Source organism: Geospiza fortis, unplaced genomic scaffold (genome assembly GCF_000277835.1).
Source record: "Geospiza fortis unplaced genomic scaffold, GeoFor_1.0 scaffold221, whole genome shotgun sequence".
Taxonomy (NCBI): Eukaryota; Metazoa; Chordata; class Aves; order Passeriformes; family Thraupidae; genus Geospiza; species Geospiza fortis.
In genome coordinates this window covers 1668752-1686208 of record NW_005054395.1, presented here as the reverse complement: position 1 = coordinate 1686208, position 17457 = coordinate 1668752, and the positions used below count along the sequence as shown (strand labels likewise).

The following is a 17457-nucleotide window of genomic DNA, read 5'->3' as shown; positions in this document are numbered from 1 at the left end:
AGTTTTCCCTCAGGACTCTCCTGTCCGTGGCAGAGTTTTCCCTCAGGACTCTCCCAGCCATGGCAGAGTTTTCCCTCAGGACTCTCCCAGCCATGGCAGAGTTTTCCCTCAGGACTGTCCCGGGAAGCTGCTGCCTTCGGCTGAGGTGTGAAAGTCCCCTCAGCACGTGCCCTGGGGTGGGCACCGCTGGCCATGCCAGGTCACACTACCCCAGCCCCAGATCCCCCAGGACACAGCTCCAGGCTGTGCCCTCCCCACAACCAGCTCACTGCTCCTCAGGGAAGGAGCCACAGCTTGTGCTCATTAGCTACGTGGGTCAGTAAATAATTGTATTTAAGTCACATAAAAAAGCTGGAAACAGCTCCCAGATGGAGTTCCCATCAATTGAGAAGGGCAGCGCTGTTGGTGGAGACATTAATGGGTTGGGTCCTGTGAAGCTTGGGCTTGGAAATTTAACACAACTGTGGATGTCAGGAAAGGCATGCAGCGAGCAAACATCTTCCCCGGTGCCATCTGTGTAACTTATGCAAAGTGAATGACGCTGGTGCTTGGGCGGGTGAGAACAGAACTGGGCATTCCTTCTTTAAATGAAGCACAGAAATAGAGGTGGACCAGGGAGGAAGGTAAGGAGGGACATTGAATCAGTCACCCACCACAGACAATGCTTTAGTCATGCAGGGAAAGCAAATAATTTATTTACATATCTGATTGTACATTACAGCTACCTGAAGGATCCATATCAGCAAGGACAGCTTTATTGTCCCCAAAAGTATTTCAAGAAAATACAGAGAAAACAGTGTAATGGCACGTTGCAACAGTACTGACATCACTTCACTCATGTTATAAATTACAGAATGAGATTAAAAATAGTCATATGCCACTTTTGCTGGCTGCTTTTTTTCAGTAACAATGGAGCAAGTGAACTTTGCTCATTTTCATACCAAGCAGCCTTTGAAATAAAAACCAAAACCACCTCCTTACTTCTAAGGCAGTTTTTTTTCTGTGAAATGGTTGTCAAATTCAGTTAAAAAAAATCTGCTCTGTGAGAATGGAACATATTCTTTCATAGATAAAAACTTTGTTTTTTGAAAGATTTAGGGGATATTGATGATTTTTTCCTTGAGACTTACCACAGTTTATTATCTCACTGTCTGGGGGCTGGTGAGTGGGGTATTGGTAAACAACAAGGTGTGAGAGAGGGAACAATTTGAGGGTCTCATCAGATGAGCAGGGTCAACACTCCAGAAATGAAACCACCAGCTTGATAAGAGGTTGGAGGGAGGGAAGGACACTTCTAGGACCAGGGCCCTTGTTGCCAGTTACAGAAGTCCAGGCTCACAATGCATCTACACAGCTTCCCAAATGCTGTGGGAGAGTGCTGTGCTACAAACCCCAAGAGAAGGAGTTTGTTCAGCATCTGCCAAAATGTGAAGAGCAAGACACCCAATCTCTCACATCTGCAAGAGCAATGCAGAGCCAGGGTCTGTCCTTAGGAAATGCTGCCACAGAAGCCAGGCAGGGAAGACAAGGACTAACTAAAACATTTTAGGCACTCTAAGATGGAGAGTCTATCAATTGGTAATGCTATTTCTTTTTCCATTTCAGTGGTCAAAGTAAATCACTTGCCTGATCCCACAAAAATAATCCCAGAATGGAAGCTAACCTGAAATGGGCAATGTGTTCAAATGAGGTTTTGGTCTGGTGCCCATTTCAAGTATAAAAGGAAGCAAATTTGCTTTAATGGAAATAAAAACTATAATCACCAAGTCAGGACTGTAACATTTAATTAAGTGTTTTATTATTTTGAATTAACTTAAGCCAACAAGTGGATAGAATTGGTCTCAAAACAATACTAAAACAATAAATCTGCAGAGTGTGTGTGACATTGCCTTACAAGAGACCAACCATCTGACACAACATTCCTAAAAGAAGACAAAGAACTGCTAATTATGTTAAATTTCATTTGCTACGTAATTTAGACCATGACCTAGTGCTTCTAAAAAAACCTGTACAAAATGAATATTTTTTACATCTCAGAGGCACATGAATACAAATCTGATCTATTTTATATATACACATGTACATTACAAGAAACCAGATGATTAAAGAAGTGTATATAAAAAGTGTCCAAAACCAGATGATAAAATGTGAAAATAAAATGTATCCTCACAACAGAGAAGTAAAAGGCACAAGTACTAAAATATGTAACCATGCAAAAAAAGTGACTAGTCTGTGCAACAGAGAAAAACAAATGGCTCTCACAACTGATTTTACAGTAATTCTGAAAATGTCTCAGCATTTACATATATATCAGTGCAACATTTACTGCCCTGTAGTGTACTGAAGTGTTCACAGGATACTAAATTCTTGGTTCTCCTTCTGATGTCCCTTCTCCAAAGCCAGAATAATTTAGCTATGGATAAGGTGGTAAATAAATCAGGGCTGATGCTGGGGAGTGTGAGTTCATCACTGGGAGGAGGAGTGCCTGCAGCCCCTGACCCCTGCACAGATGTGTCCCCCAGAACAGTCACCTGCCACCCCTCACTGGGGCGCAGCGGCTCTGAGGGGTTTGCAGGGTGTCACTGTGCCCAGAGTGGTGACAGCAAAGCTGACAGCTCAGGTGTCACAGCTGCTCCACTCACAGCACCTCCATTCCAGGGCTAGGTGTCCAAATTACACTGCAGAAGCCCATGTTTGTTAATGTTTTCATTAGGTTTAAAGTCCAGTAAAACCAAATCTCTCTAACAGTATGTTTGACCAGGTACTGCTTTTGCAGTTGAACAGAAGCCGCAGACTGAAGGCAGCAGGCTGAAGGCCGGGGTGCAGAGAGCAGCAGAGCCCTGGCAGCTGGCTCCACACTGTGGCAAACCGGGGTAGCGTGGCCCTGCCTGCAGATTCTGCCTGCAGATCCTCAGGGGCTGCTGCTGTCACCTCTGTGATGTGCTGGCCACGCTGAGCTGCAGGCCTGAGCCTCCAGAGTGTGCAGTGGGACACCTGCACAGAACCGAGGCACATCCCAGGGATCCCTCACCTGGATCACCGTTACTCACCCCACCTGCCTGTATACCATGACAACCAGCTACAGTTTTGTCATGTACGTGGGACACAACCAGTTCTCACAACCACAAAAAAAGGCAAGGACAGGACTGGCCTGGTATAAAGACAGGACTGATATTCTTGCCTTGGTAGCTAAAGTCACACTAAAGCCAAGAATATTGAATTTGTTCCTCCCATCTGCTCAAAGTGCTGCCCCAAGGCACACAGACACCTGACAGTGGCTGGGGACAAGACCAAGAATGTAAATGTCAACAGAACGCTGAGGAAGAGTCCCAGAAAGAAACAACTCTCTTGCACATCAGACCAACTCCCAGTGCATTATGCAGAATGACAGGATTCAGACCAGTACCGACTGCAATCTTCATCAAACTCTAAAGCTACATGTAGAGTTTCATTAACTAGAAATCCATGCATGATTTAACAGCAAATTGCTCCTAGGATCAATATTTTGAATGAATTCAAAAATACTGAGATGCAAAGGAACAAAATGTCAGAACTGTGGTACTATGTCCTTTAAAACCGACCAGTCATGACTTCTTGACAATGTTTCTTGAGTAACAAATGACTTGAGAAGAATATGAGCATTGCTGCTTACACCAGGAGCTGCTCAGTTAAAGTCTGAGTCAAGTTTTCACTTAAATCAGTATAAGCCAAGCCACTGATTTGGCAAGTGTTTGATCAGCTGCTACTTCCTTCCTTCCTTGGAAAAAAATCCCTCAGACCACACCATACAGTATTTGTTTTAAGAGAAAACCACTGCATATTCACTGCCATTAAAGAATGTAAAAAAACCATTCTTTTATTTGTAAATTCTAGTTCTTAGACTCATCACATGTCACGGGCACTGTGATGCACAGACCAGTGAGCAGTGCCTCGTGTAGCAGCCCACAATGTGTGTTTATATATCAGCTTCCAAGCCCTCATTTACAAACCAGATTAGGGAGCCTAAATACTGCCCTAGATCCTCTCTGGAGAGCAATGCAGTTCTACCAAAGTAAATGGAGCATTGCTGCACTCAGACAGCAAAATATTTGTTGATACACATCTTTGAGAATTAATAATGCTGTGTTCAACTCCCTACAGAGCTGGCTGAGAAATATCTGAATTTTTCCCAAAGACCGTGAAAGGAAAGTTGGCAACAAAAGTTCATTGGATGCTGGGTTTCTTTGAAACTTCCTACATATTTGCATATTTAAAATTCCTTAAAAATAGATGGGATAGTTCATCAATGTTGCACTTCAAGAAAAATTCCTTAACTGCTTTAGTCTTAAATAGAAGCTATTCAAAAAGCTGAAAAATCTTCTTTTGATGTCAAAGCAGTTTTGAATCAGCATCATTCTGAAATCAGAACTAGGCAGCAGCTGAAGTCTGGAGGGAAGCAGCCAATACCAGGAAAATCTTGACAGACTGCATTTCAGGTATTCTTTAAGTGCAAGTTTTGAAAGAGGTAATTTTTCTGCAGTACCTTGCGTGGGATTAGCCTGACCAAGGGCAGCTTCTAGCCAAAGGCCAGTCTCATTTTCCACTGTCCAGAAATACCTGTAGTGGTTTGCAACAGGTTTGACCAGAATATAATTTAGCTTTTCAGAATCTAAGGTCAAGATACAGTACCTGGGATTGTGTTTACACCCCCAAGGGTTAAAGAGAACCATGGGTTTGACACAGGAGTGTTCACTGCATCTGTGTATTGCTAGAGAGATGATACCACATTTCTGTGCCTGAAGTGATTTACCCAGGGAAGGCAGGCCCTTGTTCCACCAACAGTAACACTGACAGAGGCAGGCTGTACTTTCCAGGCCAGCCTGAGAATACAAAGGATGTCCACAGCAAAGAAGTAAGAAATTTATCAGAGGACAGTGAAGTTAGTGTGTCCCCATTTGCAACATCTCCTGTCTGTTCTGCCAGTGTCTGTCTGACACTTGATCAAAATATGCACTCTCTGCAACACTGGTATCAGATTACTCTTCTCCCTGCCCCAGTGAACCACCAAGTGATCCTTTATTACCAAATTACCTGCCTGTCATAAAACACAATGACTTCTTTTCTGGGATAAAAGGGTTCTCCAGGGCTTGAGCTGCAAGATGAGTTGCTCTGATATCTATAGTTACTCAGTCTAAGAATGCAATTGCTAATTAGTATTTTTAGAGGTGGATACCTTAGAGGAAAATATATCTGCCAGTGAAATGCCTCTCCCACCTCCAACTCACATTATTTGTCAAACATAGTAAGTATCTGGATATGATTTCCACAGTAACAGATGGCAGTACGACACCAAGGGCCCCACAGGAGCAGAAGGATACCTCCTTTACACAATAAAACACAGCTACAAACACCACCAACATGGTGGTAAGACATCTCTTCAAATGCAAACACTGGAGCAAGGAAGAGTTTCTAAATACTTACACAGCTGGGTACAGAGCTGAACAAGAAGTCCTGTAAGATTTAAGAAATTTCCACTGCTAAGTACCCTTGGCTAGAGCATTCCTTTTGGGATATCAGCCAGATTTAGTGACTACATGTCACTACTAGTGACTGTTCACCTCCTACATATAATTATCTGCACAAAAACTTGGCTCTCACTATAATAATGTCTTCTGTTCAAGTCCACGGGCTTTGCTTTCAGTGCAACAGTCCTCAACACTTCCACCCTAATGAGACTGGGCTTTAGATCACTGAAATTTTGAAGGCGAGTCCAGTTTACTTAGAAACAATTAGGGGAAAACATTCAGTCACCAGCCTAAGCTGCAAGAGCTTCACTCTAACTAAATGCACTGCATGAGAGCAGCACAGCAGTGCAACACAGCTCCAGAAGCAGGGCTGCTGGGTCACCTGGCCCTGCTGGTCACAGCAGGTTTGCAACAGCCTCCTGACACTGTGGAAGAGTTCTCTGTGGCCTACAAAGAGTGAAGTCTCTGGCACTACCTACAAACAGCACCAGGCAGAGGGAAATGCCATCACTAAAGTGCAGGTGAGGAGTCCTGCAGGCAGGAAGCACCGAGCTGGCTGAACTGCCTCTCTCCCACCTTCTGGGCAGCACATCCAGAAGCAGCAGCAGGTGGGAAAAGTGGATGTGTGGGGTTTCCATGGGGTTCCACCTACTTCTAAACAAACAGAAGCTGCTGCAGTGTTACATCTTACACCATTCCCAGGTGGCAAAGGAGTGGTCTTTAAATCCTTTCCTCCAGATCACCCCAGAGCCTCAGGAACCCAGCCCTGTGACATGACTGAACCAGAGTGTCCCATTTCTCCCAGAGCACTGCAGACCTGTGTGCACTGTTGTCTCTCAGTCATTCTTCTGGTTCCTCTCTCTTTCCACTTACTTTACACCTGCCTATGCAGATACATAGAAACAAACTGTTTTTATTTTCTTGCCTTCAAGAAAGCCTGATTTCAGCACGTCCCCTGCTTCCCATCACTCCAGTAACACATCACTGAAGGCAAAAGCACAGAGATTGCAGAAAAAAATTATATATATTTACATCCCTAACTGAATACAGTTTTGTGTATTCAAATTCAGGAAAAATGTATCACATATACACACCAAGATACATCAAGAGAATACTAGGGGCAAGACACTGTCAACAGCAAGAAATACACAGAAAAGCACAGTCATTGCTACTGTAACATTCTCCTGGGGAGTGTATTTAATAGAGGAAACATCTCTATGCCCTGGGGAAAGCCAAATACTCTGGCTGATTTTTCTGTGCCAGTTGGTGTGAATCAAAAGTGTGAAACTTTTACTTTAAAAAAAAGTGCATGGAATAAAATTTGTTTTTAGCATTCAACTACCCAAACAATTCCATAAGCTCCTTATATAAGCTACATTATTAATTAAAAATGTCCTAGCCCTACAGAATAGATCCAGCTCTGGAGAACACAGGCACATGTTGAAGTCATCCCTATTTAAGGCAGCATTTAAGCATACACTCAACTTTAAAGCTTAATGTTCTGTCCCACAGACGTCCATGAGCAGATGCAGCACACACCTAAAGTTAAGCACCTGCACAACTGCTCATCTAAACTGGGATGTGCTCCCTACTCAGCGCTTTAGATATGCACGTGTGTGCTCAGTCTGGACTGGCAACTCCCGCAAGATGAAACTCTTTTTCTTTTTCCTGTCCTATAGGTAGAAGCCACTCTGTACCAGACTGTCCTCCACTGCTGCGCCAGGAACCAGCTGTTCCTCTGCACAGGCTGCCCAGAAATGCCATTCTCAAAGGAGTGCAGCTGTCTGGGGTGGGAAGGCAACTCAGCACATCATATGGAGGGCTGGTCCTCCTCCTCCCCCTAAGGTGAGACATTTCATGCAAATATTTTGTTGTTCTGTTTCTTTTTTTTTTTTTTTTTTTGGTAAGAACTGGAATGTGTTCCTTCAGTGAAATCTTTAAAATCAGGGTGAGGGGAAGTGGCAGAAGCCCAGAATTCATTTTAATGGCCCATAATATACCCCTGAAAATAGGGGAACAGATTTGAAACCTCTTTGCCTCAATGCTACAGGGACCCTGACATAAAAAACACACATGCACACACACTAGAGAGCAGGCTCAGAGCATCCGAAAGCAGGCTCCAAAGTGATCTTACATGAAAAACACTTTGTGCTGACAGTGGCAAACAAATGGATAGTGATTTTTCATAAATAGCAAAAATTCTGCAGTATCTTCCTTTCCTTCCCATTTACTTTGTGTATTTTCCCAAATGTTGTGGGGTTTTGTTGTGTTTTTGTGGGTTTTTTTGTTTGGTTGGTTTTTTTTGTTTTGTTTTGTTTTTGTTTTTTAATCTGATGTGTGGTTTAAGTACTAAAACTAAATCAAATAGGAAACTACATTCAGCACCAGTCAGGAACTGAACCTGGGTATGTCAATTAGTTTGTGGTACCCAAATTCCTGGAAGAACAAAGAAAAAAATTCTTGCTCCTAAAGTTAGGGCCACATCCATATGTTTCCATTGTCTATTTTTACCTTTACAACTAGAGGTAGAGTCATTTTGTCCAGTATCTAAAACAGCATGATCCAGTTATATTGTTATTACATTAATATACAGTATCCATCTCATCACAGGTATTGAAAGTGCACGGAAAAAGTCTAACCAAGCCAATTCAATGACAAATAACAGTGTACCAAACATCATATAAACACACCCGCGCACCCACACTCACACCTAGGGTGTATTATATCATTTATAGATTCATTTACAGTATCAGAGTGCTGCTTAGATCCAGTGGCATGTGCAGAAATATCAGGCAGTTGCTGCTTTTCCTTCTCATATTCTCTTCAATTCTTTATTTCCAAGATAGATGGATTGTGGTCCAGGATTGCCAAAATTATCTTGTCCATATACTGTCGCAATCTGTAATTTATCTCTTCCTGTTCTTTGAGGGCTTCCATGAGCTAAAACACAACATTTCCAAGTTACTCCTGAAATATTCTCAGTAGTTTATGTAACAGTCTGAAATTGAGACAGGTGAGAGACCAGTGCCTGCTCAGGATCATCAATTCCTTTTGTGACAGGTTTTCTAACTCCAGCTCCTCCCTGTATCTGTACTAGAAACAATTCTGTATGTTACAGATCTTTGCTATCAAACAAAGTGGTGAACAGTCATCTCCAGGGATCTTCTGGCAGGTCATTTGAAACAAGTACCCCATCTACCATGCCAATCCATCCTGCATCCATACCATGGATCAACTGCCTCATCTCAGAGCAAGAGCTTCATGATACTCAATTTTTTTATTACTACTGAAATCTAAAGGTGTTTGCATGAAAGGCTGCTGAACTGAACAAATATTTCAGTGTTTTGCACCAAGAAAAATATGTGCTTCCTCTGGAATTCCTCTGGATTTTTTTGAGAGATGTGCATACTTTCTCTCCAAAAAATCTCCAAAACAACCACTACATACTCCACAAGAACAACCCACTTGCTATTCAATGTTCTGTATTAAATACATGTGTTTCACCAGATTTTTGGGCTGTAAAAGGCCCTTCAACCTCTCTAAAGATGAAGACTGCTTTGCTTTTCATCTCTGAATGTTTAATGCCAAACTGAAAAAGCTGCCAAGGCATGTCAGAGTCCCAGATCCTCCTAAAGCTCATGTTATTTGCCTGTCCATTTTCATAAGACTTCACAGAAGTCCCACCCTGAATCTGCAGATTGTTACCTTTGTTCTGATCATAGAGGAAAAATGGCACAATGGGAACAGTTTGTGCAGGTCTGTGAGGTTTTGCTGAGTCTGGGACACAGCTTTCAGGCCTTTCTTCCTTTAAAGGGGGAGTGCTGGATACTCCTCACATCAGCCAGAGCCATGAGATTGAAAGGGACAAAGTCAGATTTTTCTTGACAATACCAAAAGCCAGTTTGCTTTTACCTAATTAGAGCTCTACAAGCAAACAGCCTTTCTTCACAGTGCTCTGGTTCAGCAAGAAATTAAGTTCTCTACCATATAATTCAAGGGCCTTCACTTCAAGGGCCTGCCCAGGAACTAAGGCTGACAGGTCAGTCCAGTACAGACTAGGTAAAAAAGACTTTTCTGTCTCAACTTTTCTTGATGAAGAAATGGGAAGTTCTGTCTGGAAGAGATAGAGCATCAAGGACAAACAATTCCTTTGATCTCCTTCACCACTAACCTGTCTTCTTCCCTGGGAGCTCTCATGTATCCATTGGCCTCATCTCACAATCTGTCCTGGACCTCAGAGGAAGCTACACCAGCTGGACTCAGCCCACATACAAATGGGTTCCCCAGAATATATTTCAAAGCATTACCAAGTTATTATTTGCACAGAAGTTACTTTCTCCAAGAATTCAGCTCTGCTACAGGGAATATATAGCTCAAATATGTGAGACCTTGTTACTGAAGCAACACAAGAACAAAAAGCAAAAATTAAAGTAACTAGCAATGGCCATTTTTGTATGAAATTAATGTCATACTCTCACATTACTCTGCAAGATACAAGATGTTAGAACTGCAAAACAGTTCACTGAGATCCTAATAATTCAAATTTTTTGGAGAGAAAAATGGGAGAGTTATAATATAAGGATACCAAAACAGTGTTAAAGGCAATCTTCTAACACCCTTGAACTCTTAGCAAAGCAGAATTTTCTGTCGTTCATTTGTCAGCTTCAGAGAGTTCAACCTTGACAGTTAATTACATTGAAAATTGCACATTCTTGGATGTAGTACCTGATTAGAAAAGCACATTACCTCATCTCTCGATGCAGAATCGATTTCAGCAGCCAGTGACTGGGCCTTTGTTTGCGTTGCAAAGAGGTTTTTAGCTTCGTAAAGACTGAGGCTTAGAATCTGTCCATTCAGATCATCATTTTGGTCACGAAGTTTCTGATTCTCCTATTTAAGGATGAAAAGACATTGTTTTTTAAGTTTGTCTTACAAGATTTCATTAAAAAATATTTTAACATTACAGGTAGCTTGGATGACACACAGTGAGGCTGCAGCTGACAGCAACTCTTACCTCCAGTGACAAGGCCTCCCTGCCTGAGTTTTTCTGGGGCATAATTTACATCACCAGTGCAAAGAAGTCCTGCACAGATGCAACGAGGCTCTTGTGCTTGTGTGAGAAAGGGGGGGACAAAATCTGAAGGCAGAGTGCTTGGGCTTGCATTTTCAAGGTATTTCTGTACATTTGATGTGGATTGAGAGGCCCTTCCCTGCTCACCTGCTTCAGCCGTTTTATTTCATGCTCCATTTCCACCTCTCTGGTTTTGGCATTGAATTCACTCAGGCTGGAGGAAGAGCTTCTGCCACGTCCAGGACGTTCACATTCCAGCTTGTACAGCTGCAGGTGCTCCAGCTCCTTCCGCAGGTCTTCGATGAGCTGTGGGCAGCAAACAGGCCCTGTCTGTGTAGCCCTCCCTCCAAACAGCCCCCTCTGTACTCCAGCAAAAGCACTCCCTGAGCCTGGCTGAGGCCAGTCCTACAACACAGCCTCTTCCTCTACCTTTGCAAGCACAGGTCCCCTAAACAGCCCCAGAGCTGGCAATAGCTGTGATTGCTAAGCTTCATGCATAATTTCCCTTGCAAACAGAGGGAAATGTTAGGGCACACAGTTCTCCAAGAGCTGTAAGCCCTTTGGGTCAGGGATTGGCACTTTTTAAGTATTCTTGCAGCATTCATTGCTCTGTGGGCACCCTTCCCACAGAAACACAATCCAGCAATAACTTCACTGGATATGGTGCTCTCAGTGCTCATCTGTCTGCCCATTCCTTCTCCTCAGGGCTTCCATGCAGGTGATATGAGACTGCCTAGTCTTACATCCCTCTTCACACTTACCTCCTGTGTGGCTTCCCTCTCCTTGTTGAATTCCAGCCTGTTCTGCCTCAGCTTGTCCATCATCCTCTTGTACAAATCCATCTCATCCTTCAGCCGCAGACTCGTGTCCTCCAGCCTGTCTGACATGCGCTGCCTCTCCTGGAACCAACGGGGAACTTCAGAACAGGCTGGCAAGAGCAGGACACAGCTCAGCTTCACAACAGGAACCTACAGACACAGCTGGCCATAAGCTGCCTTGTGTCTCAGGACGTTCCTGCTCCTAAAGGTGACCAATGCTCCAATTCCATCAATAATCTTGTTTACAGAAGGAAAATTTAAGAAGCTGGGCCAAGCACTCTAAGAGTTTGCTCTTATAAAGAGCTGTTAAATTGCTCAAGCACTCAGGAGTTTTGTTACCTCATCCAGTCTCTCTGTTTGGGATTTCAGCCGTGTGACAGTGCTTTTCAGATCACCATTTTCTTCTTCCAGTTGCTGAACCCTGTGTTAATAACAAAAGTCTTACAGCAAATAACTCTTCAAGAATGTAGGCATGCACATCAGTGTGCTCTAAAAAGCCATCTCACTTGCACTTGATAGAAAGACCAAATAGGGAAAATCTTTCTAATCATAGCACTTTTTAACATGCATTTTTGCTCGTTCAGTTCTAAGGTGTAAAATGCTACCCTGACCCTCAGCTTCTTGTGCTCCTAACAACAGGTAGCTGAAAAAACATAAGTTGGAAAACACAAACGCAGACACAAACGTTTGCTAGAACTCATCACAATTCCTTCCTTGAATGTGTGCCAAACATCCAGTTAAGCTGTCTACATGGGCCACGTGGATTAAAGCATTAATGTAAAGCATCCTCCAAGCTTTTGGGCATTAGACACGTGACTGCAGAGCTACTCTACAGAGCTGCCAACGGGCCACCATCTGTGCACTGTTGCTGGTGAACAGCCTACATTTACAAGCAAACTAAAAATAAAGAAAAGAAGACCTTTTGCCCTGTTCAGGGCAGCACCAAGATGTTTGTTACCTTGTATTTAGCAGTTCAATTTCAGTGCCTTTCTCTTTTTCATACTTGCTGTAAGCTTCTCTGTGTCTCTTTATCTCTTCTTCCAGAGTCTGTTCTGCTGATGTTTCTTGGTCTTTCAATAATTCCTCTAGTTCATGAACTCTAAGGAAATCAGATCTCATTTCAGTAACAGCTTCAGAAGCAAATTCATTGCCTCTCTCTTTCCAGCCTACTCCCTTGTTTAATTCTAATTCACCATCTCTTTTGGCATTTAACATCTCCCAGTATCTCTCATATTTACTAATAAACACAGAATTAAGTAGCATCAGTTCATCTAGTATTCTTTCAGTCTCATGAAGCTGGGACTAAGACCCAGCCTTCTGGTCTTGCTACATGCAAGGAAAAAACCCCAACCACCAGGGGTAACCTCTCTTACAGCAGAAGCATCTCCTCTGTACAAGTCAGTAACACCTCTGTCAAAAACACTTGTCTGCAGGCCTCTTCTTGCTGAAAATTCAGCAAGGCAGCCCCTATTCCACCTGGACTTCTCAGATGAAGCCTTATTTCATCCGTCAGCATTAAGGAAGAAGATTTGGTCATACTCTAGAGGTAGAAATATTCCTTCTCCGCAACTGTGCTGGTGAGGAGACCTGGCTCTGTGCTTTGTTACCTGTGAACCAGCTGTGTGTTCTCTTGTTTCAGTTTGCTTTTAAGGTCACCATTTGTCAGGCTATCATTCTCCAGTTCTGTCACCTTCTTCTCTAGGTACGTGACCTGGAAGGACAAGCAAAAGAGACTGAGTTTGAGTCTCTCTTCAAACACTCCCTCACTGTTCTAACTGGCATTTAGCTACTCTATCATTTTAAAAGGGGGCATATTTCTCTGCAAAGCCAGAAGCAAAATTAAGCTCCACAATTTTGAGTTCCCCAGACCCTGCATGTTCCTTGAAGGTGATCACTGCAAATACACCATAAAGAAGTCCTAACACAATGCCTAGAGCTGTGCTTGCTCAGTTCTTGTGTTAAGCCTGAAAAGTTGTAATAGTAATGGAACATCAAGGACATTTTGAAATAAGCTACTTCAGATCATGGGTAATTCTGAGTAAGATCTTGATCCACTGATGCTGGGCTCCAGCAGGATTTGGTTGGGTAACTCACAGAGCACAGAGATTCTCACCTTTTCAGTGATATCATTATCACAGGAGTCTATACTGTCTCTGAACAAGTCTTCTGTGCTGCCATTACTGCTGCTGAAGTTACTGTTGTGGAAGAGTTGTCTGAAAGATCAGAAGGATCATTACTTCGCTTGATGAGGAGGGAGGACAAAGAGTCTGGCTTCAGACTTTGAACATCCATGGTAAAATCTGTGCAATCATTTCAGTTACAATTACAACTGTTTAAGCCCAAGCCTTACAAGAGACTGGTAGCTAAATGAAGTCATACTGAGCACAGTCAATGACATTAGTTCTATGGAGTGAGTTCTTTGTTGCTTTTGATAGGATCTGCCACTAGCATTAACATAGTTTTAAAAAAACTTAAGTCTTATTCACACTATGCACTGAATTGTATTTGCCTTATTACAAATTTAAAATAGGGTCACCACTGCATATTGGTTGGTACAGTTAAGCTAGAAAATTTCATACTGTATGAACTTCAAAAACCAGAAAAAAAGAAATATCAAGCATTCCCACTGCAGAATAGTGTCAGAATATGTAACACTGGAGATTATCTAAAATGTCCTTGAACCTTACAGCCCTCACCAGACCAGGGCTGGTTCACTCAGTCAAAGGAAGATAACAATTCTTTATGTACTTTTTAAAGGGGTGCTCTTGCTTTCCTTCATATTTTGGCAACAGCAGGAAGGCCCACATTATGAGGGTTAAAGAAGCAGCAGTTGGACTGATGAAATAGCAGTACAAAGGAATACATTTGGCAGACAAGGAAGCAGAAACTATCTGTATTATTAACAGAGCTGTTTCCAATTCAGGGGCCTGCTCCAAGAGTAACAGGGGCAACATTCATACCCAAACACAGGCCCCCTTCCCTTAAAAACTTATTTTGGTACATTTTTGTTTTTCTAAAATTATTCCTACTTTCGTCTCCCACTCCCACGTATGGAATTGTTATGGCTGATTCCACAAATATTCATACAAAACTTGAAGACTCTTACCTTCCAAAAGCTGTGCTTGATATTTTCCTGTTAGGGCTACATGGATACAGAAGGAATGATAGAGGAATTAAACACTTATTTGATTCAATTTCAATTGCACAATGAAATATAATGGACGTTTTTAGCCTACTCAAAAGATGATTCTGTGAACAATATTCTTTAACAACTGAATCAAAAGCTGCAATTACTAAGAACACAAAGATGAGTGAAGCCACAAATTACTGTGATCATTAATAAGTCAATTTGCAGATACTGTTACATGTAGCAGAGATTTGTCAGTGTAAATCAGAGCGAAACTAACATTAGAAACACCACAAAGGGACACCAAGTTAGTGATGGACATTTATTCTGGATTTCCAGTTTTTAGATGATTTTATGAACAGTTAGTTTATCCTTCCCCATAATGCTTCCCAGTTCAGCACAGGAACTGAGGTCTTTCCATTTTTACAGTTCCCTTGTGCAGCCAGAGACTGGTGCTATCTCAATGAAGACCCTTTGCTGCAGACAGCACTGGAACCAGATCAAAAATATCCTGCTGCATCTCTTGGTAAGAGGATGTCACATCTCAGTGTGCACAGACACAGCTCTTGGTCAGGCACATCCAGCCTCCCTCAGAAAATTCCCAAAGCCCTGGCTGGTCGTGGTCTGGGTGTTGGCAGACCCTTGCTAGGGCAGGAACATTGTTCATGGCAAGTTCCACAGTGCTGTGCATAGTGAGGAGCAGCAGGGCAGCGCTGCGTCCCAGGGATTACGCTGACAGGCAGGACTCACATCCAGTTTCTAGGGGGAGCTAAAATCCCACCAAATAATTCCCTTCAAAAACTCTAGGTGATTGTTAGAAGCACTTTTTAAGTGCTCAGCACAGCTTAGGAGTGATCGAGTGGCAGAGAGAGAAATGTAAGAAAAAGGCCTGAAATTGCAAAGAACTCCAAACATAACTTCTGCCACAGGATTTATCATTTTTCCAAGTTCTGTTGACATCACAAAAAAATCCCAGAGAAGCCAAGTACCTCTGCTGACCAGTAGCTTTAGGAGAGGTGTATGTAAGGTTATGTGCATTAGCCAAGGATCTGGAGATCCCTCCTTCCCACCTGGAGAAAGCAGGAGCTAACTGTAGATCTGCACTAAGCAGCACAGCAGATCCCACTTCCTGGGAAAAATTCCTTGAAATATCACTCTCACTCTGCAATCAAAGAGCTCATTGGTTAAAATATTTGAGTTTAGCAATGATGTCTGCACCTTAAATCAGAAAAAATATTTAAGAGCTGATGAAGAACAGCATTTTGGTTTGGGCTACATATCCAAGTCTAAATTTCTTACTGTTTTGTAAGAACAACACGTGTAAGAAGGAATGGGATACAGAAGGGAGAGGGCTTGCTCTCCCTGTCCTCCTGCTATTAGCCAGTCCCATGTTAAGGGGGCATTGCCAAAAGCAGTGCAATGGGCTGCTTACCTGTTTGCTTTCAAGTTTTTCAGCCTGGCTTCCAAATCGTTGAGGAGATTTATCTTTTTGCAGCACTGTGAGCAGTAAACATCCAGTAACTCGCTGTTATAAACATGTCTCATTTTTCGTGGGGTTTGGCCAGCACTGTTTGCAGGAAAGGAGAGATGTTACTGGCTGTAGTAACCAACCCACAACAGGTTTTCCTTGTGACAGTGTGTCAGAATCACAGATGAGGGACCTGAAGAACCATCTCTAACCACAGCCCATCTATGTCAGAGTTGATGATGGCCAGTGCTACTCCTAGGGCAAGTCCACCTGTCTGGGCTGAGGCCTTCCAGAGGACGTGGATGTTTCTGGGTGGCAGTGAAAAGAATCAGTTTGGGTGACCAAAAGAACGGCAAAAGGTACATGTGGTCCACTGTGATGCACATAGCAAAGGGAGCTACTACATGAGCATATTCAACCTCAGCAATATCCCCCTCTCATCTTGCCCATCTTCCCACTAGAGCCTGGCATGCAACCTGAAGAGTCTTCTCTCCAAGAGAAAGGCAGGAATATGAAGAAGAGAGTGGTCTGGTAGGAAGTCACATGAACCCCCTCAGATGGTAGGACGATAGGAACCCTGGAATGAGGAGGAAGGGAGAAGTGGACCCAGGTCTATAGAGGAGATAACAGTACCTCTTGGCATGATAAAGAGAAAATAAACTCAAATAAAAGACAGCAATCATGGCATGATGTGCACTGAGCCCCAGGAATGAGAATGGAAAGTGCTGCATAAACCTGAGGAAAGAGGGGATGAAAGACACGAGCCATCACCATGAAGGGGCAGTGGAGAGGGGTCTGGCTCTGCATGCATGAGAGGGGGAGCACGGGGGGGCTGCATGCAGAACAGAAAGATGCAGTGAGCTTGTCCTGTGTCAGCGATGAAGACAAGACCTCCGTGTGCTATTGATCCAAGCAGACTAATCCTAGAGAATCTTCCTGCTCAGCTCTTCCCAGCCCTGCTCACCCAGTTCCCTTGCCTGGGAGAAGGGCTGTACAGTCTGGACCTGCCCTGGCCACAAGATGTAAGAGCTGCAGAGACCGAGGATACATGCAGGAGGCAAGGGCACTGCTGTGGATTTGTAGCTCCTAACAGACAGCAGCTACTTGCTTATGTTTCCCAAGACATTCCAAGCCAATAGGATGCTTGTTTCAAATAACCCCCTGAACATATTGCAGCAGTTCCCCTCACAGATTAGTGCTAAGGATTTGTAGTATCAGAATGCTAAACAGAAACAGCTCTCTTGTAAGTCTTCACTACACCAGGGTGGGTACATAATGTGAAGTTGGTTTCCTTTGCAGCAAATCTTTTCCAATACTAGCCCTGAACTGTGGAATTATTGTCTGCAATAGAAAGAAATCTCTACAAGCAAAATAGCCCATTTTTTTCAACAGAACCCAGCAGAGGTTATCAGAAACAACATATTTGCTATAGCTCTTATTATTTCATGCACTCTGTCAATTAAAAGGCA

At 43.0% G+C, this 17457-nt stretch overlaps 1 protein-coding gene across 2 annotated transcripts in view; it reads right to left on the bottom strand.

Annotated features, from left to right (window-relative positions):
• Positions 1 to 665: 665 nt before the first annotated feature.
• Positions 666 to 17457, bottom strand: part of RAB11FIP4 (RAB11 family interacting protein 4) — a 73797-nt gene continuing 57005 nt past the window's right edge. For both annotated transcript variants that reach the window (XM_031060935.1, XM_031060934.1), the window contains 10 exons: positions 15953 to 16087; positions 14500 to 14535; positions 13507 to 13606; positions 13001 to 13104; positions 12352 to 12492; positions 11733 to 11814; positions 11337 to 11474; positions 10723 to 10881; positions 10251 to 10394; positions 666 to 8444 (listed from right to left, as the gene is read on the bottom strand). In XM_031060935.1, coding sequence (XP_030916795.1) covers positions 8328 to 8444; positions 10251 to 10394; positions 10723 to 10881; positions 11337 to 11474; positions 11733 to 11814; positions 12352 to 12492; positions 13001 to 13104; positions 13507 to 13606; positions 14500 to 14535; positions 15953 to 16087 — 1156 coding nt within the window. In that variant the 3' untranslated portion in view covers positions 666 to 8327. The remainder of the gene's footprint in view (positions 8445 to 10250; positions 10395 to 10722; positions 10882 to 11336; positions 11475 to 11732; positions 11815 to 12351; positions 12493 to 13000; positions 13105 to 13506; positions 13607 to 14499; positions 14536 to 15952; positions 16088 to 17457) is intronic.